General features: G+C 35.6%; 2 protein-coding genes across 3 annotated transcripts; both read right to left on the reverse strand.

Annotated features, from left to right (window-relative positions):
- Positions 1 to 3,075: 3,075 nt before the first annotated feature.
- LOC105773683 (NADH-cytochrome b5 reductase-like protein) lies at positions 3,076 to 8,104 on the reverse strand. Its single transcript, XM_012595762.2, has 13 exons — positions 7,796 to 8,104; positions 7,291 to 7,333; positions 6,935 to 7,010; positions 6,453 to 6,512; positions 6,249 to 6,299; positions 5,493 to 5,547; positions 5,299 to 5,369; positions 5,171 to 5,222; positions 4,719 to 4,796; positions 4,512 to 4,601; positions 4,269 to 4,382; positions 3,550 to 3,618; positions 3,076 to 3,456 (listed from the first exon to the last, which is right to left on the reverse strand). The coding sequence occupies exons 1-13, from the start codon at positions 7,958 to 7,960 to the stop codon at positions 3,400 to 3,402; spliced, it is 981 nt and encodes a 326-aa protein (XP_012451216.1). The 5' UTR covers positions 7,961 to 8,104; the 3' UTR covers positions 3,076 to 3,399.
- A 10,094-nt stretch (positions 8,105 to 18,198) lies between these two features.
- LOC105773684 (RNA-binding protein involved in heterochromatin assembly dri1) lies at positions 18,199 to 19,411 on the reverse strand. Of its 2 annotated transcripts, none has more exons than XM_052632864.1 (4): positions 19,180 to 19,411; positions 18,752 to 19,096; positions 18,545 to 18,615; positions 18,199 to 18,434 (listed from the first exon to the last, which is right to left on the reverse strand). In XM_052632864.1, the coding sequence occupies exons 2-4, from the start codon at positions 19,063 to 19,065 to the stop codon at positions 18,424 to 18,426; spliced, it is 396 nt and encodes a 131-aa protein (XP_052488824.1). In that variant the 5' UTR covers positions 19,066 to 19,096; positions 19,180 to 19,411; the 3' UTR covers positions 18,199 to 18,423. The 2 variants fall into 2 exon arrangements, with proteins under 2 accessions (XP_052488824.1, XP_012451217.1); XM_012595763.2 differs by having other exon boundaries at positions 18,752 to 19,086; positions 19,180 to 19,410.
- Between the last annotated feature and the right edge of the window lie 1,424 nt (positions 19,412 to 20,835).

Here is a 20,835-nt window from a genome sequence, read left to right on the forward strand (position 1 = left end):
CTGAGTTGCAAACAACATTAAATAAAAACAAAAATGATAGAGTGAATAAAGGTTAGGGTTGAATAGAGAACCTTCTTGCAAGTGATAGGAGTACGGGTGAGTAAAATTCGATTTGATTTGAAAAAAATTTTGAATTTTGAGATAATCGAATCGAGTTATTCAAATTATTCAAGTCAACTCAAATAACTCTATTCGAGCTTCGAGTTCTAGTCGAGTTGAATTTTACAATTCGAATAACTTGAATATTTTAAATAACAGATTGATGCAAAATATCATTTTGGTCACTGTCAACTAGACCTGTCCATGGGCCGGGCCGGGCCCAGAAAAAAATTTTGGCCCGACTCTTAGGCGGCCTACCAAAATATGGGCCTGAAATTTTGCCCAGGCCCGGCCCGGCCCGGTTTTTAATAAACACAAAAATATTTTAAAAATAAAAAATTTAAAGTATTTTAAAATAAAAATATATATTTATTATATTGGTGGGCCCGGCCAAAAAGTTGAGCCCGAGCTGGCCCATTTTTAAACAGGTCTCGTTTTTTCCCAAGCCCATATTTGGGCCTATATTTTTACCCGAACCTCCCATATTTCAGCGGGGCGTCGGGCCGAGGCCAGGCGGCCGGCCGGCCCATGGACAGTCTCTTGTCAACTATGAAAATAAACAAATTGATCTCTCTCAACAAAAATTACAAAAAAAATTAAAATCATTTTAAAATTTAAAATATTTTTATAAAAATTTTAATTTTAAATTTTAAAATTCTAAAAATATAAAAAAACTTATGATTTTAAAATTTTTCTAAAATAATAATTTTGGGGACCTAATTAATTATTCATATTTATCATACTCAAGTATTTTATTTTTATTTTTTTAATTTAATTGAACAATTTCACTTGATTTAACTCAACCTAAATTTCATTTCACTTGACTCGATTCAAAAAAAATTTCAAATTGAGTTAGGATGATAAAATAGGACTCGTGAACTCGATTAACTCGAAATTTTTTCATTAGATTCAACTCGATTTGATCGAACGTTTACCCCTAGAGAAGAGAGGCTAATAAATAAACATAATTGTGCTACGTTTCCACAATCCTCCCTCCATTTCCTTCTTATGTAGGGGCGAAGTCAAAAAATTGTTTTGAGGGGAGGTCAAAATTAAATTGTATATTTTTACGATAATAAAAATGCAATTTCATCATTTTAGTAGCCTATATCTTTATAATTTTTAAATGATTAAATTAAAATTTTATCTTTTGGGGGGGAATGCAATTTTACTATTACTAATTTAAAATTGTATAAATTATAAAGGGACTTAAATGAAAAAAATTCATTTTAGGGTGCCAAGGCCCCTGCCAGCCCCCTTGACTTCACCACGGTTCTTATGTATTATAATTTATTGTTGTTGTGCATGAGAATGTGGCAAATAGAACTCTTTTTATAATTTCCTTCTTTTCAAAACATAAGAATGACAGAAAGAGGAATACTAGGTAAAAGTACTATAGAAGCTCTTGTATTTGGAGTCGGATTGTATTCTGCTCCCTTATTAAAAATGGGCAAACTGGTTCTTTTATATTAGATAAAAGAGCAAATTGATCATTTCTATTAAATATTTCATCTATTTGTACTATTAAAAACTAGTGTGGTTGACAGAATAACCAAATAGTGACATATGATGTGCCACATATATCTCATGTTGACGTACATGAACTCATTTTTAACACCAGAAATAAATTAAATTTTTAACAAAAAGACCAGTTTGCTCTTTGATATAATGTATGTTAGCTAATTTTCCTATTTTTTTTAGTACAAAAGGTAAAATACAATCTAACTCATAGTACAAGGGCCTCCATAGTACTTTTACTAGAAAAAGAGTGAAAGGAGAAAGTTGGGGTTGCATGGTGGAGGGAAAACCGAAAAAATGAAAGAGACAACGTTAGCGAGTAGCGAGCAGGGAGAATCCATTTCTATTTTTTTTTCGAGAGAGAGTGCACACCTAGCTTTCATTAATGGTTAAATAATAATAACTAGAAATTTTATAACATATGCGTGGAAATCATGTATTTAAAGTATAAATATATATTTAAAAATAACATACAACAAATAATAACACATAAAATTTGAAACTAATAATAATAACAGGTAAAGCACAAAAATAGTCACCCAACTATTTAGTTCATTCAATTTTTGTCACTCAACTATTAATTTTTTCGATTTAGCCACTCAACTCTTCGAAATTAAATATTTAGTCACTTTTGTCGTTAATTTAGTAATGGAAGTCTAATTTGGGCTTTTTTATTAGCCTAATAACAAATTAAGCCGTCAAATGTTTATACATTCTCTCAATTTGACCCTAAATCTAAAAATTCAACAAAATTTACCCTCAATATTTAAAAAGTTCATTTTAGCTCTAATTCTAAAAATGATTAAAAACCTTTAAAAATTTATATCTACTTTTTAAAAATTATATAATTTATATTTACTTTCTTATCAACCAAACATGTAAAAATCTATAAGTTAAAGCCTTTTTTTTTTTTGGTTATATTCTTCCTCTGAAATGCCTAATTAAAACTTATAAAAAAACTCAAAATTAATAAATTTATATTTTATTATTTTTAATTATAGTAGTATTCAAAATTAAGAGTATAGTGTATGTTTCAATAAAATAAGCCACAACCTTACAACTTTAATTAAATGCTGAAACTAGAACTCATACCATTTGATACAACATATATATATTTTGGTCAAAGATATATGAATCAATTATAATTAAAGTATAGATGCACTGTGAAATGATTGAGGGTAATTATTAAAAATAGATCCACCAAAATTATGAAAGATATTTTCTCCAAAAAGGGAAAAAACCAAAGAAAAATCTATTTTTCCATTTTCCTAAAGGGAGGCCATTTGATTTTCAGAAACCAGGAAAAGTAAGGAGGTGAGTAAAAGTTTTCAAAACGAATGCAGTCCAAACCAATAGTTAAACCAATCAAACCATCAATCATTTACCCAATTAGTTCATCAAGTTTGATTAAATAAACCATTCAAAGGTTCATAAAAAAAAAAAAAAAACACGTTCAACTGGTCTACGACCAGCCAGTCTGGTCTATTCAATCATTGCTTAAAATGACCAACTGCTCAAATTGTAACCAATCTGATTCGGACAGTATACCCACCCAACACCTGATTGCAGGGTCTCATAAAAAGCTCTGTGTCACGATTTCTCTAGTACAAGCCTGTGAAAATGTACTAATTTACATTGTATGTTTCACTACAAATATTATTCGATACCCTGGGATTTAAATTCTGCCCAATTCATTGTTCTTTCAGGAAGCTTTATTACACAAAATTTATGTTGAAACCCTATGAGAGTGTCGTCTCTTCAAATCCTTGAATTCCTCTATACTCAAAATTTGTAAACCATTTGCTCAGTGTATCCGAGTTCTTTGAGTATGCCGGTTAGCTGCATGTCAAGGATGGTTAAATTTAGATACCCAAATTAAGATAACAATTAGAAAGATGAGAAAAAAAAAAAACAGAAAATGTGTTTTATTACCTCTCCTTGTGAATAGTCTTTAGCCTTACCACCTGATATGTGTTCCATCATACCAGGTGGACCGCATACCTGAACAAACACGGGAGAGTGAGTGGATCTATTGAATATTGATCAGGTGGATTGTTTAAGGGGGTGCTTGAGACTTGCAAAATGAAATCGTAGGATTATGGCCATTTTCCAAAGCCATAACTTGGTCTTTAACATAGTTTAAGAATGTCCAGCACAACTCGAACTCTAAAATTCAAGAAACATGACCATATGAACAACAAAGGTTCATTCAGACTAGCCCTGAAAAGAGTTGCAGTAATGCACCAAGAGATCAAGCAAAAGCGTGATGTATGCTTATGGAAAAATCCTATTTGCAGGCTGCTTCTTAATCCGCTTAAATAGCAACCTCAGGTAGGTTTTAATCTGACAATACCTCTAGTTCAAGAAAGCAACAGATAAATAAAAAGCTTGAGCGCATGTTTGCAAGTTTTTTAATTTTTTCTTATCTTTACAAATGTAGTAAAAAGGTTCCTCTTTGTTGAACATTGATGTCAGTTCTTCACCATGAGTGACCAAGAAACAACAAAGAATGGGAATAAAAATGTATTCATGACTTCCTGAAGTTGAAACGATTTTAAAGAAAAAGGTGGCTCCACTTCAGATAAAACTTACTCCATGCCTTGGCAAACAGAATAAAAGAAGAATGGTTGATAATTAAGAAAGTGACTTACAAGGATAAGAGTATCTTCAGCAGGACCAGGTAAGCCTTTTGTGACCATATCCTTTGAAATGAATCCAGCACCTCCTTTCCAAGTTTTAGTTGGATTGTCTACAGTGTAATATACCTGGGGGAAATGAAAGATGAAAAATGAAAAATTGAAAGGAAATGAGAAAGTAAAAGTAAACAAGCAAGTTACTATTTGAATAACACGTCTACCGTTACAGCAACTATTTCATCATGAAAGAATTCGTACCTTAAGATTCGGATGACTAGCAGCAAGTATATCAAGCTTCTGCTTGAGCAATATATCATCAGGGGAGACATTGGCATAAAGCAGTGACACCTAATAGAATAAAGTTCAAACTAGGCTCATATTTGATCTAAAATAAGCACTAAACAGGTGACATTCAACAATAAGCAGAAAGTTAAGGTTGCATATCTACCAATCAGATATGCCTACCTGAGTCTTGTCATCAGGGTTCTTTAGTATAGCCTCAATAACCTGAAGCATTGGAGTTATGCCTGTCCCACCTGCAATCTGGAACAACAGCCCATAATTGAGTGTAAATGGAGATCATACTTTTTCAATAATCTTGGAAAACATAATACAGTTTTGATGATAACTATTCGGATTACTTGGCAGATAATTCGATTAAACATGCAGAAACCATGTGTCCACAAGTGTGAATTGTAGAGAATATAAAACTAGCATTGGATGAATTTTAGATATTAAGGGTAAAGAACACAAAATATACCATTAGCTATACAGTTAGTATCAATTTGAAAATGAAGTATAATATATAGAATCTGTTCGAAACATTGAATCCTTCAGCATAAAGCGTACAATTTCCATATGTGTTTTGCTTCTTTTGGAGAAAAATATAAACAGGAAAGTACAAAACCAGCTCTAACCATGCCAATGTGTTTCTTCATATTGGGTGAGTATCTGAGCTTTTCAATGGGCCTGCAAGTGATAACGTATTAGTTTAATATGGTTTTCAGCAAAATCTCTGTGGAACCTAGCATATAGGGATACCTACCCTTTCACCTCAACTACATCGCCTGGTTTCAAGCTAGCAAAATGCTGACTCATTTTTCCTTCTGGATACACCTGCAAAATTTATTTTATGGACAACATAATTCAATGTGTGCCTATTCATATGTGAGGCAAGAACATCCCCAAAAGTGGGAGAAAAAAGAGGACAAAGAGGTGACAACATTCATCACTTCATACCTTGATTAATAAGTCAAAGTATCCCTTAGCATCTGGATCTGATATAGGAGTATACCTGATAATTGAAATTATTTCATTACAATTATATTAACAACTAATATCCGTTAATTATGAAACAATTAGGCTGAAACATCATTTTGTATACAAAATATCAACTTAATCTTTTGATTTCTGCTTTTGGTTAAGAAACAGGCATACTAAGTTTAGTTTGGTTTAGAATAGGCATAAGAGATTCCAATTTTAAATCACGTCCAACTCGCACTCCACCTAAGCTTCTCCAATTACCTGATTTTAAAAGTTTCAGCTATTTCATTTATTATTCAAAAGGATTATTTTAATAGAACTCCAGATAAGTCATGATATCCATTATATGAATAGTTCTAAATAAGCAATCTCTAATGTAAATTCAGTTAAAGAAAACAGATGCATATAATCCTTTCTTATTTTGAAAACTTCTATAGACTATTATAGATTGGAAGCTCTCATCTATTTCAGTCTTCAAGAAGCAAGGCACATTAAAGACCTTACTTTAGAGGTATGGATAAACCAAAGCTTCAGAATTTTTTCCTCACAAGCAGATGATACTTGCCACAATAACAAAAGAATAAAATGGAAATTCGTGGAAATGCAGTTACACCATGTACAACTAAAATAACCTAAAAGCTTTAAATGACTAATGAATCACCAACTTGGAATAATGATCATGAAAAGGGAAGTCCAAGTCAAACCACTAATGAGTTCAGTTTGTAGGCTTACGGTCTTATAACATATTTGGTTTTTCCTTCAGCATCTTGTCCTAATGGAGCCCTGCAGCAACAATAAAGCATCAAAATAGTGAATGTAGTGGCATACTACTACTAAATCTCATTTAATATGCCCTTTTACATGCAACTTTCAAATTCTCTCACAAAAACAATAAGGTTTCTAATAAGTATCTCCGCTTATATTAAGAGAACATACCTAGTAAGGATGCATGAAGCGACATCCAATCCCAACTTAGCAGAGGGATCAAATGAAAACCTGTCAATTTTGAAGAAACTTAGTAACAAATTTACACGTTCTAGGACAGCTAGAGGAAGAATTTGACAATGCAAAAGCATAAGTTGAGATGTTGATTTCAAATTTGGAAGAACAACTTCTGTTCTGAGTCATATTTTCCTTTTGCTCTCAATCAGCAAGGACTGATTTCTTTTCCCACTTTAATTCCTATTTGAAAGTTCAGAATCCAAGAAATAGCAGTCTTCTCAATGTGGGCACAAATTAAATGAGAGAGATCAAAAAGATATTTAACTGCAAACCAAGGATTAAGAAGTAAATCTGATATATTCACTTTATCCTATGAGCCTTGAATGTCCATAAAAAAGGTTCAGGCAAATAACTAAGTTACTAAAATAGATTAAACCAGTACAACATATGAAAATGATTGATTAGAAGTTATATACCTGAACAAGTGAGTGTTGTGACTAACTCTTGCAGTATCTTGCAACTTAAATTCAAGCCACTTATCAGATTTCAGAGCTGCGAATATACAGGAAAATCTTCTGAGTTAAGCACAATATAAAAAGGATCAAAAGAAACTAACTCAGATAATTTATCTTTTATGCAACCACTTTCAACTAAACTTGATGAAATAGCTGAAACTTTAAACATCATCTGACCTAGATGACTGAATTGTGAAGTTTAGTTATGGCAAATATCATCTGCTTGTTAAGGCAAGGGGATCATGACCTAGATGGTTCAACTAAACTTAGCTATTCAGTCATCTAATAATGAGGAATACTAGTAAATTTGTGCTCACCAACTTTTCGACCAGTCTCTTCATTGACTTGATCTAGATGAACCTGTATTCAGAAAGCATAATAATACAATTACAGAATTTGGAATGTACACAATACACCGAGAAGTGCTAACAAAACAATGGTTAAAACTTAAAAGAGCTCATGTACGTAGGCCGCATCCAAATAGCTTAGTTTTTAATCATCAAATTTCATCAAGAATACCAAATCCACTAGAACCACCCAGATGTAACCTTTCCTAATTGAAATTCAAAACTCATGATAAGTATCAACATCCAACATTCATTTCAATATCAAAAACCTCCATATGAAACAATTCATTTTATAAAATAAGAAATCAAATCAAAAGAAAGTCCTACCTATACATTTCACCATTTAAAAAGTAAAATGCAAATATATGTAAACCCCATTACAATAAACACAATCCCTTCAATTTCCAAGCATCCCAAAATGCAACAAAGATCAAAGAGAAACAAAACCCAGATTGGAATTTGTGTAAAAACTCACCAAATTTGAGTCGGAGAAGCAGTAGTAAGTAGAGATTCCACCGGCAACGGTGGCGATGGTAGCGAAGCGAAATCCAGCAAAACCAGACTTGGGTTGACCTCGAAATGCATTGTTGAAGGTAGCTGGAGTGGCTTTGGAGAGTCTCCTAAAGAAGGTAGCAGCCATTTTCAATCTTTTCAACGCTGCAAGTAAAGAACAAAACGCTGAATCTTTTTAGGGGGAGGGTTTTAGACTTTTATATAGTGTGTGTGGAGTGCTTCGACTAACGTCCAGTTTGCAGGAAGAAGTAGTGGTACGGTGCCTGCCGTAGTTGGTTCTTTACGGTGAGTTCATTAATTATTTCCAGCCACGTTTCTTCCATCATGGGCTTTCAAACTAGTTTCATAAAAGCCCAAAAACTCAAGGGTGTTCCTTTTCTTTTAGTCACAAAGTTATTTAACGAGGAAAAATTAGTTTTTTTTCTCGAAATTTTAAAGGAATAATTCATTTTAATTTACACAATAATTTTAATTAAATAATCTTCAAATTTAAAATAAAATGAAATTAGATACTTTCAAAATTATGGCATAAGTATTAAATTATCAAGTAAACCTTTTTACATACGCTTAAAAGTATTTAAAATATATATTTTTTAAAAACACAAGTAACATAGAAACTGTTGAGGGATATGGCTCTTTTAGGAGAAATTTTTGAAGTACTATCCATCAGGCAACCGATCCAATCACCAAATAATCGAAGGTATTATCTTGATATTGGAGTTTTATCCTTAGCCTTCGCGAAGAGCAATGTAAGATTTCTAGAACGGGTGCCTCTATTTGTGATACCTGCAAGACTCGAGAAAGGTAGCATGAGGCTTGTGAATAATAATGGAATTACTTGAGTATAGAGCGACTTGGACCACCAACCTAAGGCTTATAGCCCACTTATCTAGACTTCTCCCGAAGAAGCCAGTCCCTCCTCAATCGAAACTTAACAAACCATTCGATACAAAAGATCCTTAGCAGCCTCAACTAACAACAAAAGGGGACAAACTAGCAAAATGAACATTATAAATACAAAGCAAGTCATTAAAACATAGTAGTTTCAAGGGAGAGGGATAAGAAAATTTACTCTTAAGACGACCTAGTGTGTCGACACACTTGTTGCCCTCTCTAAAGTTGTGTTTGATGGTATTTAGATCAAACTTTGATAGGACCACCTTGCCATCATCAATGAGAATGGAAAGTAAATAATTAAAATCTTATTTTCAGTAACTAAGATAATGACAACAATTGTATCCAATTCAATCTCAAGATTCTCAAACTAAAAGTTAGTTTGAGTTTATAACGAAAAGCCTAAAGTTTAGTTGCATAAGGCAATTTATGAGAAAGTAATCTAACCACGTATGACCTAGAATATGCTGAAATTAGGGTAGGTTCACCAAGATGGTGAGGTTGAAGTGAGCAAACCCAAATGATGGGATGTTAACGAGTCCTTCGAGATTACGGTAGGAAAAGTGAGGAGTCTGCCAAGGACTAGTCTAATCAAGTCTACCAATGAAGGTATGTTCTAAGAATCCTTGGGCGGGAAGACGAAAAAGTTATCATAAAGGTTCACAATAGGAAGTTGGTTTACAACCAAGTTAGTTTAAGGTCAACAAACATCCCGTGTAAGGGGCAAGTGTAAGGGAAGAAAGACGAGAGGTAAAGATAAGTTTCGCTGATATAGTGAAGCATCTAGGAAATAGTTGAGTGGAGAGTTCGACCGGAAGAAGGCCTTATAGTGAGTCGAGTGGTTCAGAGGATCAGGAGGAGCCTGTTGCCCTGATAAAGAACACTCGCTTTGAGCGTGCAAGGAGTTTATTTTACATTTGTTACCCTCGTGTAATAAGGTTTAATTATGGTGTAGTGAGGAACTCACTAAGTTCGTTTGAACTTACAAGAGTTTGTCCGATGTTAGTAGGATTTGCAAGGTTGACCGATGACTCAGAGGAGGGACCCAGCCAAACAGCAATGAGATAGGAGACTGTAAGAAGCTGAGCCATGCACATGGAAAGGGAGTACCATTGGAGGCTTCGCTTCAGAATCAATCATGGTGTAATCAGATGACGTCCTTAGGGTCTAGATTCTGAATTAGTTAACCCTAAATTAAAAATTTTAAGGTTTCATTGTAAACAAATAGTTTGATTAAAGGCAGAAATTTGAAGGACTAAATATTCTATAGCTTAAGGCCCTTGTTGTAAGAATTATTATTAATTTTATTTTTAGTCTGTTTTATAGTAGTTAAGTTGGCAAAAAATTAAGGATAGAACCTAGTCTTTTTGTGACACCCATACTCAAATCTGGCAGACGGGTCAAGTTAAGGGCATAAATGTGAATGCCATTAATCTTCATAATTTTTTCTTATGCTGCTCTTCATTACAAAAAAAACATAAATTTGACTTACAATTGCATCACTTCGAAGGGATGTTCTGCTTGACCAAATGTGGATGCCAAAACCTTGTTCTCTAGCAAAGGTTTTATAAAAGTTTTCGGCCTAATCCAAAGAGTCAAATTACATTATAGCAGATTTTTCTTAATCGCCTTTATATATTGATCATCACGAATAAGTGAGTTACTGACTAGTGATGATGTGAGGACTTAATCAAGGATTCAAGCGATTATAGTTTTTAAAGGAAACTTTTCTGCTATTTCTGATTCATTGAGTACATTGAGGATGAATTACAAGGTTGAGACAGAAATGAGGGATTAAGAAGGGAATAGAAAACTCAGTACAGCTGAGAGAGGGGAGGAGGTAGCAGCTATTGCTAAAATGATATCATGCCTCACCTGGTAATACCTACCCTTATTTATACAACAGTACCCAATGCCCTTCATCTGAATGGTTCCTAAATTGTGGCTAGCCCACCACATATCCACGCAGAACCACAGGTGTCCTTTTCTCCCGTTGAGGTCTGTTACTTCCTAACGGTTTGTCAGGTGGATCTTCATTGCTGCTCGTACTTGGCATAGGGGCAGGGTCAAGGCCCATTACATTACTTGCATCTACAAGATGAACCTTGTCCGCAAGGTTCGAAGGATGAGGGTCGATAAGGGGTAAAGGAATGCTTTGGCTTTCAGTGTTGCCGATGTATTTCTTCAGAACTGAAACACGAAAGACCGGGTGTATGCGAGAGGATGACGGTAAATCAAGCTTATAAGCCACGGTGCCAATGCGTTTTAGGACTTTAAAAGGACCAAAGTATCGTTGGCTTAGTTTTTGATTTCTGTGCAGGCGAAGGGAAAGTTGTCGATAGGGCTGAAGTTTAACGAAAAGCCAATCACCAACGGCATAAGAGATGTCTCGACGATGTTTGTCAGGACGATTCTGGGCTGTAAGTAGATTGGTTTTAAGCTGTTGGAGTATAATGTCACGATTGGATAGGTCGTGGTCGAGGGCTGAAAGTTTAGCCGTGCCTGGAATATATCGAATAATTGTTGGTGGTTCGTGGCCATATAGAGCTTTAAATGGGGACATTCCGGCTGAGGTATGATATGAAGTATTGTACCAATATTCGGCCCATGGCAGAAATTTAACCCAAGAGTTGGGAATGTCAGCAACAAAGCACCGTAGGTATATTTCCAAAACTTTGTTGACAGCCTCGGTTTACCCATCTGTCTCTGGATGATAAGCAGAGCTCAATGCTCGTGTAATGCCCTGTAATTTAATGAGCTCATCCCAAAAAGCACTCAGGAATAACGGATCCCGATCACTAATTATTTTTGTTAGAATTCCATGTAATTTAACCACCCCATTCAAAAACACCTCAGCTAATTTCATACTAGTAAAGGTACTGGGCAGTGCAAAGAAGTGAGCATATTTGGATAATCGATCCACAACGACAAAGATGACCGTTTTACCAAAAGATAGAAGGAGACCCGTGATGAAATCCATAGTGAGTTCCTCGAAAACTTGTGTTGGCAAGGGTAAGGATTGAAGTAGACCGGCGGGGGTCAATTGAGTTACCTTCATTGTTTGACAAACAACATATTCACGGACGAATTACTATATATCTTTGCGCATGGAGGGTCAGTAAAAATTCGCTGCTAGTCGATGAAGAGTGCGTGATATTTCGGCATGTCCACCGATGACTGAGCAGTGGAATTCTTCGAGTAGAGCTTTATACAAGGTGGCGTCCGTGGGCACTACCAATCTGTTTTTAAAGAGTAATAATCCGTCATGAAATTCAGAGTTACAAGCAGCCAACTGAGTATGAATGTGTAATAGATCGGGGTGAGAGCTATTTAGTTTCCAAAACTCCGCAAGTCGAGTAAATTCTTGAACTGATAAGGTAAGAAGACAACCTGTCGGGTAGCGAGATAAGGCGTCGGCCACTGTATTTAACTTATCGGGTCTGTATAATACTTCGAAGTCGAAACCGATCAATTTATAGAGCCAATGCTGCTGTTCTGGTGTTTGTATTGTTTGTGTGGTGAGATTTTTTAAGGCTTTTTGGTTCGTGATGATGGAAAATCGTCTCCCCAACAAGTATTGTCTCCATTTGCCCACTGCTTGGGTAATGGCAAACATCTCACGATGGTATGCTGGTGCGCCTTGCATTCTAGTGGATAACTGTTGGCTATAGTAGGCAATAGACTTTCCTCTTTGAACCAATACGGTGCCAATTCCCGTCCCGGATGCATCGGTTTCGATTGTAAATGGGGTTTGAAAAGTCTGGCAGGGCCAAGAGAGGTGCACTGCTCAAGGCTTCTTTCAACTGGATGAATGTCGATTGTGCCTCGGGGGTCCAATTGAAATTGTTGATTTTTAGAAGGTCAGAGAGTGGTGCTGTGATCTTTGCGAATCCTTTAATAAATCGTCTATAGTACCCTGCCAGGCCTAAAAATCTGCGGACACCCTTAACAGTAACCGGAATTATCCATTCACGAATTACCGTGATTTTAGAGGGATCGACTTGAAGACCGTTGCCGTTGACGATATGTCCCAAGTACTCGATTTGCGACTACCCGAAAATACACTTACTTTCTTTTACGACCAAGTGATGAGCTCGCAAAGTTTCAAATACGATGCGCAAATGGTTCAAGTGTTCGTCCTGTGTTTTACTGTAAACCAAAATGTCATAAAAAATGAGGACAAATTGACGGAGGAAAAGTTTAAAGATACCATTCATCGTGGCTTGGAAGGTAGAGGGAGCATTTGTAAGGTCGAAGGGCATGACGAGGAATTCGTAATGGCCCTCATGAGTGCGAAAAGCTATCTTCGGAATGTCCTCTATTTTAATCAAAATTTGATAGAACCCGGCAAGCAAGTCTAACTTCGAAAAGATTGTAGCCCCGAATAGTTCATCGAAGAGCTCATCCGCCATCGGAATTGGAAAACAATCACAGATTGTCACTGCATTTAAGGCCCGATAATTGACACAGAATCTTTAAGTGCCGTCCTTCTTCTTAACTAGCAACACTGGTGAGGAAAAGGGGCTGGACTCGGTCGAATGATCCCCTCCTTCAACATTGCTGATGCTTTTCGCTCAATTTCCTGTTTTTGGAAATGGGGATATCGGTAGGGGAATATATTGATCGGTGCGGAGTTAGGTTGAAGGTGTATGGAGTGATCCGTCGGGCGTGTCGGGGGTAGGCTGGGTGTCCGAGTGAAGACGTCTCGAAACTGGTTAAGTAAAGGGGAAAAAGCTGTAGGTGTGTGAGGCTTGGTATGGGACGGGTCAAACGATATCTGTAGGCTATAGAATGCTGCAACAACTCCTACTTTATGGGTACGCCGCAATGAGTTTAGCTGAATCTGTTTAGGACTCGAACCATGTAGTTCTTGCCAAGTAACTTGCAACGACCCGGTACCGAATTGAAAGGTTAAAGAAGCATAGTCGGTTATGACGGGGCCAAGAGTTGCCAGCCAAGCCACTCCTAAGACTACATCCGATCCATGAAGAGGTAAGACATAAAAATCAACAACTATATTAGTACCTTATATATGTAAGTTCACGTTCTTTACTCGCCCTTCACTGTGGATACTCTCCCCATTGCCCACTAATACTGGAAAAGACACCGATGGATCAATATCAAGGCCTAAAAACTGAGCAACACGACTCTGAATAAATTGATGTGTGTTTCCTCCATCCAAAAGTATCTGAACCGAATGTCCTTGTATCGAACCCATGAATCGCAAGGTCACTGGAGAAAGGCAACCAGACATGGCATTATAAGAAATCATTGTAGTGGTTGTCGAATATGTGAGGGTGGGATTAGGAGCTGGGGTTTCGATAGGTGTGTCGGTGGAGTTTAAAGGATCGGTTGGAGGCTCAAGGGGTTGCGATGATTGTTTGTCGTCGTCACTAGGGTAGCTATCATCTAAGAGGAATAATTGGGGTTTATTGCATTTATGCCCGCTCACATATTTTTCATCACAATAGAAGCACAAATTTAATTCTCTCCGATGCTGTGCCTCGGCCTGTGTTAAACGACGAGCAGCTAGAGGAATTGGCAATTTAGATTGGTCTGGAGTAGGCTTAAGTGTGGTTGAGGATGGGTTTGGTAGCAGCCCAGGAGTGAAAGACTTGGAGTAAGGTATTTGTTTTAATAAAAGTTTCCGGGTTTCGGATAGTTTAGCCTCTTGTAGGCGGGCCAAACTAATGGCATGGTTAAGTGTAGTGGGTCGAAAAGATAAGACATCGTTTTTTATGTCGGCTCGGAGTCCAGATATAAAACAATCCACAAAAAAGGAGGGGGGCAAATCGATCGTTAGATTGGAAAGAGATTCAAATCGGCTTTGGTACTCCTCGACAGTGGTTGTTTGTTGAAGTTTTGACAGCAAACCTTGGGGTTCTTCGAGAGTTGTAAATTTAAAACGGTCAAGCATTGCTCGCGTGAAATGGTCCCAACACGAGAGCTACTTGTTAGTTTTCATCCATCTATACCAGCGCCTAGCTTTGCCTTCAAAATGAAAGGCTGCCATTGTTATCTGAACAGTATCATATGTATCGTAGAAATCAAAGAATTCGTTGGCATTGAAAATCCATGATTCGGGATCGGAACCATCAAATTTCGAGAGCTCAACACGGGCTGGTTTGGGTTTGAATGGAAAATCTTCGCGGTTATATTCATCATCATTGACTGGGCACCGACGATTACCTGTAGCGGAAGATTCAGTGGTGAACCCATCGGGTTTTGGGTGGCGGTCAGGGAAGGGTTGTTTTTCAGTAAGGATTTGATTTAAGTTTTGTAGCTGTCGGTTTATATCTTCCATGGTGTTTTGTTGGGTAGTAACGATGGATTGAAGAGAGCTCAGGGCAGTGGATTGGTTGTTGAGGACGGTGGCTTGGGCGGAAAGGTCGTGTTGTAAGGAGGGTACGATTGTGTCAAGGCGAGCCAAATGAGTGTTGTCTGCCATAGGGAGGTGGAGTGAGCTTAATGAAAGCACCAAAATGTGAGGACTTAATCAAGGATTCAAGCGATTATAGTTTTTAAAGGAAACTTTTCTGCTATTTCTGATTCATTGAGTACATTGAGGATGAATTACAAGGTTGAGACAGATATGAGGGATTAAGAAGGGAATAGAAAACTCAGTACATCTGAGAGAGGAGAGGAGGTAGCAGCTATTGCTAAAATGATATCATGCCTCACCTGGTAATACCTACCCTTATTTATACAACAGTACCCAATGCCCTTCATCCGAATGGTTCCTAAATTGTGGCTAGCCCACCACATATCCACGCAGGACCACAGGTGTCCTTTTCTCCCGTTGGGGTCTGTTACTTCCTAACGGTTTGCCAGGTGGATCTTCATTGCTGCTCGTGCTTGGCATAGGGGCAGGGTCAAGGCCCATTACAGATGAATTTTTCATGTAACCTAGAAAAATAACATAAAAAAAAAAGTTAATACACTGTAATAATAAAATATGAAATTAGAGAAAGTTTTATTACTTTGGTTGAAAGACAAACAATAATCGAATAGAGAAGCAAATTCCATTTTCTAAGGATTTCCTCTATTGGAAGGTGATAAGTGTGGAAATCCATTTTATATAATGCTCGTACGACATCAAAATTATATTATATTTTATTTTTCATTTCACTGACATTCTTACTCATGTATCAAAGCTTCTTTAGTTTAAAATTATCACTATAATTTAATTTCATTTGGTTAGGTTAATTAAATAAGTTTATACATGAATATTAATACGATAAAATGAAAATTAAATTAACTAAATTAATATAAAGTACTATTTAATTAGGCTTGGTTTTCTATTTAAATCTAGAGAGGTAAATTTGGAAAATTGAACCAGACATTTGCTGGCCGTACCAACCGATTAAAGGTGAAGCAGTCGTGGCAATGAGAGTCCCCTCCTATGGGATGCCACGGGCTATGTCTCCCTGGAGTTCTAATGGAACTCAAACTCCATTTTTTTTTAACTAATTTGGAACTCCAAATAAGAAATAAACTTGCATCAACAATGCTAAGGGAAAACTCTACAAAAATTAGCGGTATTTTATTAAATTAATTTTTTATACATAAATAAATTCTATTTTTCTTGAGTTTAAATTCTACTAGAAGTTGAAAATTTTAGTTTCGGGTTAAAGAGATTTATGTAAAGACTCTTTTTAAGGAGAATTTTGATTTGGTTTTATGTTCGATTCTTTGAGTTAAAGTCTACTTTTGAAGTAATTGTGAGTTCCAAAATAATAGAGAATATCAAATGGTTGAAAGTTTGAAAACTTCAAACTTGAGTTCGATTAATTGAAAAGTTCGAGCAACTTCCCAAAGGATATCACAATTTAGACTATTCCTAAAAGATTAGCTACATAAATATTTATTATTTTAAATATCACAATAAATGGAGATTTTAATTTTTTTAAATGTACTATAGTTACCGTAGCATATTTTCCCAGAGATGTTTTAACAAATCCATGAGAGGGTGGAAATATTTCCACATTTGATCTTTAAGAGTTGTTGAAAAACAAACCGGGAAATTTTATTAACAACCAAAATTTAAATCAAAATTATATTTAATAAAATTGAGTATATGTAAATACAAAGAATGATAATCATTTAAATCCCACAAACTTGAAAAATTAAATCTTTGACTAGAACACATGTTGATGGAAAGCACAAACACAAAATCCTAAAAAGTTGTCTACAACAAAAATTAACCTTAAAAACTAATTGAATTGTCTTGGGGGCCTTTTTTAAGGTTGAAAAAGACCAATCTGTCCATGTCAAACTAGAAGAAATGTTGGTATATAAATTTAAATATTAAAAATAACAGTCATAAATCTCAAATATATAAGTAAATGAAGGTTGAACTGAATTGGTCGGAGCTAAAATTACGAGAGTGATTTTTCTGTTGTTAAACAACTGAGCTGAATAGTTGAGTGATTGAACTGTTGAAGTAGTTAAATAATTAAATAGGTAAGAAGTAGTTACAAGCATGCTATAAATGTGTAGAAAGAAGAGAAGGATGCGCATGGTTTTGTGAATTCTCTTCTACAGCTTCTTTTGCTGTTAACTGTTTTCTTGATCTATAGTTAGGGTTTGTTGAATGTTTAGCATGTACTATTATAAAATGATATCTTGATAATATTTTTAAAATTATTTTATAAAAGAAGGAGATGGAATATATAACATAAGAACCCAAAAGAGAGAACTAAAATGTAATGACTCAAAAGAAAAGATGTTACATTTTCCTAAATTCCATTCAGAAATCTAAAATCTAATTGAACCGGAAATTATAATATATTAAATAAAAATTTAAAATAATGATTTGATAACTGAAAAATCCAGTTTCAAAACTGGAGAGAAAATGCATTACGTCTTTAAATTATTATTAAAAGTTTGTAAAGCACATTTTTATTTTCATCGTACATTTTAGACACATTTTTATGTCCAAATCAAAGTTTCTTTTAACAATTAATGGGTTGAAACTTTAGTACATTTTAATTCCCATATTTAGCAAAGGGTATAACTAGTATGCCAAAGGAACCAATCATGCTTCAACACGATGCGATAATGAGTGAAAATGGTGAGCTAAGGCATTAAAATGAAGGGCAAAAGAAAGAAGATGATGGGATTTGACTTTGCTTTAAACTTGGCAGTCGCCAATTGCATCTATGCATTTAAAAGCAAACAGCATCTGGTTCTTATCTTCATTATTATATATATATACACTTGTTGCTTAAAGGGATCTTAAATTATTGCTCTGAGAAAGAAAGAAAAAAATGCCTCCCTTTTGAGATGAACTGCTCAAAGAGATTCCTTGAATCTTATTTCTGGAATTAAGCTACCTCAACTTTGAATTAGTTTTACTTTTTATATTAATATTTGCTTGAATTTACCATTGCCCATTGCCTTAATTCCTTGGACCACTCCCCCAAAAGTGGCATTCAATTATGGATGTTTTCGCCCACAGGGATTTTGACATGCACTTGAAACAAAGTATTTCCATTCAAATTTTCATGAACAAAAAGAAGAAGAAGAAGAAAAAAAGAGTTAATGGAAGATATTTCGAAGCTTCTTCTGAGTGATTAATGTTGAGTTACATGGCTATGCTTGGAAAAAAAAACCTTCACCCTTTGCTCACCCTAAACGTTATTCCACTCCAAGTTGAACAAAAACTGCAGGCAATGTTCTTTTCATAAATTCCTCCTAGGCATCCCCTAAAAAGTTGAAGAAAAAAAACAAAGAAAAAAGATAATGTCAGGAACTTGATTGAATAGCTTTTCAATGGGTTATGTTGGAGAAGATCAATGCTGCAATGAGTTCTTACCAAAATCCCTTGGTGTCTTGCACTTGAAGCACTCCAGCCTGCTAGCATAGTTGTGAACTCCACACCCATATCTGTGCAATCAAAATTGCAGTCATGTCAGATAAAGCATAAAGATTATAGGAATGCAATATTAACAAACTCATTAACAGAGACAATGCAGCTTATTTGTGGGATTTTATGCTCATGAACAACATTATGCAAGCTCACCTAGTGCACATCCAATCGCCAGTTTTCCAACCAGGGGGAACACTGGTCTCAGAACCCATCATACTATAACCACCATAATCGTTTTTCACGGTACCGCATCGATAACAGTTTGTTCTGCTAGCGTAGTTGTGAGCTCCACAGCTGATGGCAGTGCAATACCAGTCACCGGCCATAACTTCGGTCCGGTTGTATAAGTAAGTCGATACATCAGGGCCACCGTACTTGGGGTACCCGCAGCGTTGGCATGCTTCTCTCTTTTTAAAGTTCTGGTGTTGGCATGCTGCACACATCCAATCTCCTCCAGACCAGCTCATTTTTTTTTTTATATTGATTAACTGTATTTTACTTACCAGAATACGTTAAATCAGCCCAGATTTTAATCCTACATAAGAAACACAAACATTTGAAAGGCAGGAAACGAAGCTTACCTCCTTGCAAAATAAAGAGAGCCCGCAAATGTTTGTACTTAGTAGTAGCTGAATTAATAATTTCTTAGTGCAATTGGTGATTTTGGTGTTTGGGGTGGAAGGGCTATATATATACTAGTTAAGCCTTTGATTTGTGGGGACATGGATGTTGCTTTGTCAGCTTCGTTTTTTTTTTTTTTCTTTCTTCTCAGATGTTTAGATAAAATCTAGCTGACTCCCCATAGTTCTGCTATACATTTAACTATACAAAGGAAGATAGCTTAGGAGTGTATGTATTCATATTCCATAGTTTCATACATACTTTCTAAATAGAATAACTAGACATGCCCCCCCTCCCCAAAGCTCTTTATTTGATTCCCTATCATTATTGCTGAAAAACAATGTGAAATATTATTCTCTTCTCATCCACATTGCTACTAGCAACTAGGTGTTATGAGGGGACGATGTTATTTGGATACTGCTAATTCACATTGTTTTTGAAAGTTATTACAATAATCAATTGAGAAAAAGTCCGAATTTCTTTTCTTTTTTTTTTATAATATTTTTTAAAGTATTAAGGAATTTAACCCTTTTTAACCCTTGGTTTGGATGAATCAATGTTGAAATGCCCATATAGAAGTTTCCTTTATTCACATCTTAAACAAAAGGAAGTAGTTCAAATACCTTGTCATCATCAAATAAGCCTTTTTAGTCCTTGGATTATTGCTAAACGACATAAACTAAAGTTAAACTAACAAAAGTGTATAAGAACCAAAAATCGGAACTTGTTGATTGTTTTAAATGTTAGCTCTTTCAATGAGTCCAAAGAAACAGTTCAAAAACCTAGTCAAAGGTGGTTCATTCCACCCTGTTTGTCCACCCCAACATGGCACTGACCATGACACCGCCATAGCTTCATTTTACTCAAACGTCACAAGTCGCCAAAATTGCTCCTCCCACATGCAAAGCTGACGTGTTTGTACACGAGGAAAGACACGTCATGCTGGCTCCTGCAATATCCAAAGCTGATGTGGATGGACACGTCATCAAATGGCAGAATAGTTGTGGGGGCTCATGAGTCATGACCCAAGTAGCCAGATACACCTTCCAGGAGTAGGCTTAAGCAGTGCCGGTGCAGGTGGGACAATAAGAAAGGGTTAAGAAAAATAAGAGAAAAAATTAAGAAAAATAAGAGAAAAAATTTACTTTTTTCTTTTATTGGCATTTGGAATTTTTTCTTTATAATGCATATCCATTGCAAGCTTCCTTTTTGTTTCATGTTTCGATTCCCTTTCTTGCAATAATTCAAAAGTTTCTGTAGATTCACATTAACGGCCTCCTCAGTAGTAGATACAAGTATGTGTCCAATACTATATATTTATTAATTTTAAAAAATAATAAAGAAGTTGATGTATTTCAATCTCATACCCTGACACGTGTGGAAAACAAACATGTATGGATGGTTACATCTAAAAAAAAAAAAGGGAATGTTCTGCTGAATGTTTAACTCAGAATATGGTTTGCGGCGATCCGACGCTGGTGGAGTGGTGGGTTATAGCTATATATATATATATATATATCATGTAACTCCAAACTTTCATTTTCTTTCGCGTTTAACATTTATGTTTCATATATTTAAATATATATATATATATATATATATATATATATATATAA

This window comes from Gossypium raimondii, chromosome 6 (genome assembly GCF_025698545.1).
Source record: "Gossypium raimondii isolate GPD5lz chromosome 6, ASM2569854v1, whole genome shotgun sequence".
Lineage (NCBI taxonomy): Eukaryota > Viridiplantae > Streptophyta > Magnoliopsida > Malvales > Malvaceae > Gossypium > Gossypium raimondii.

Bases quoted from the DNA above. Each gene is read 5' to 3' on its own strand.
- LOC105773684 (XM_052632864.1), bottom strand. From the start codon at position 19,065: ATGAGCTGGTCTGGAGGAGATTGGATGTGTGCAGCATGCCAACACCAG. The intron at 18,616-18,751 runs GTGAGCTTGCAT...TTGATTGCACAG, and splicing joins GGCGATTGGATGTGCACTAG to ATATGGGTGTGGAGTTCACA.
- LOC105773683 (XM_012595762.2), bottom strand. From the start codon at position 7,960: ATGGCTGCTACCTTCTTTAGGAGACTCTCCAAAGCCACTCCAGCTACC. The intron at 5,370-5,492 runs GTATGAAGTGAT...TAAATTTTGCAG, and splicing joins ACTTTGACTTATTAATCAAG to GTGTATCCAGAAGGAAAAAT. The intron at 4,602-4,718 runs GTAGGCATATCT...TTATTCTATTAG, and splicing joins ACCCTGATGACAAGACTCAG to GTGTCACTGCTTTATGCCAA.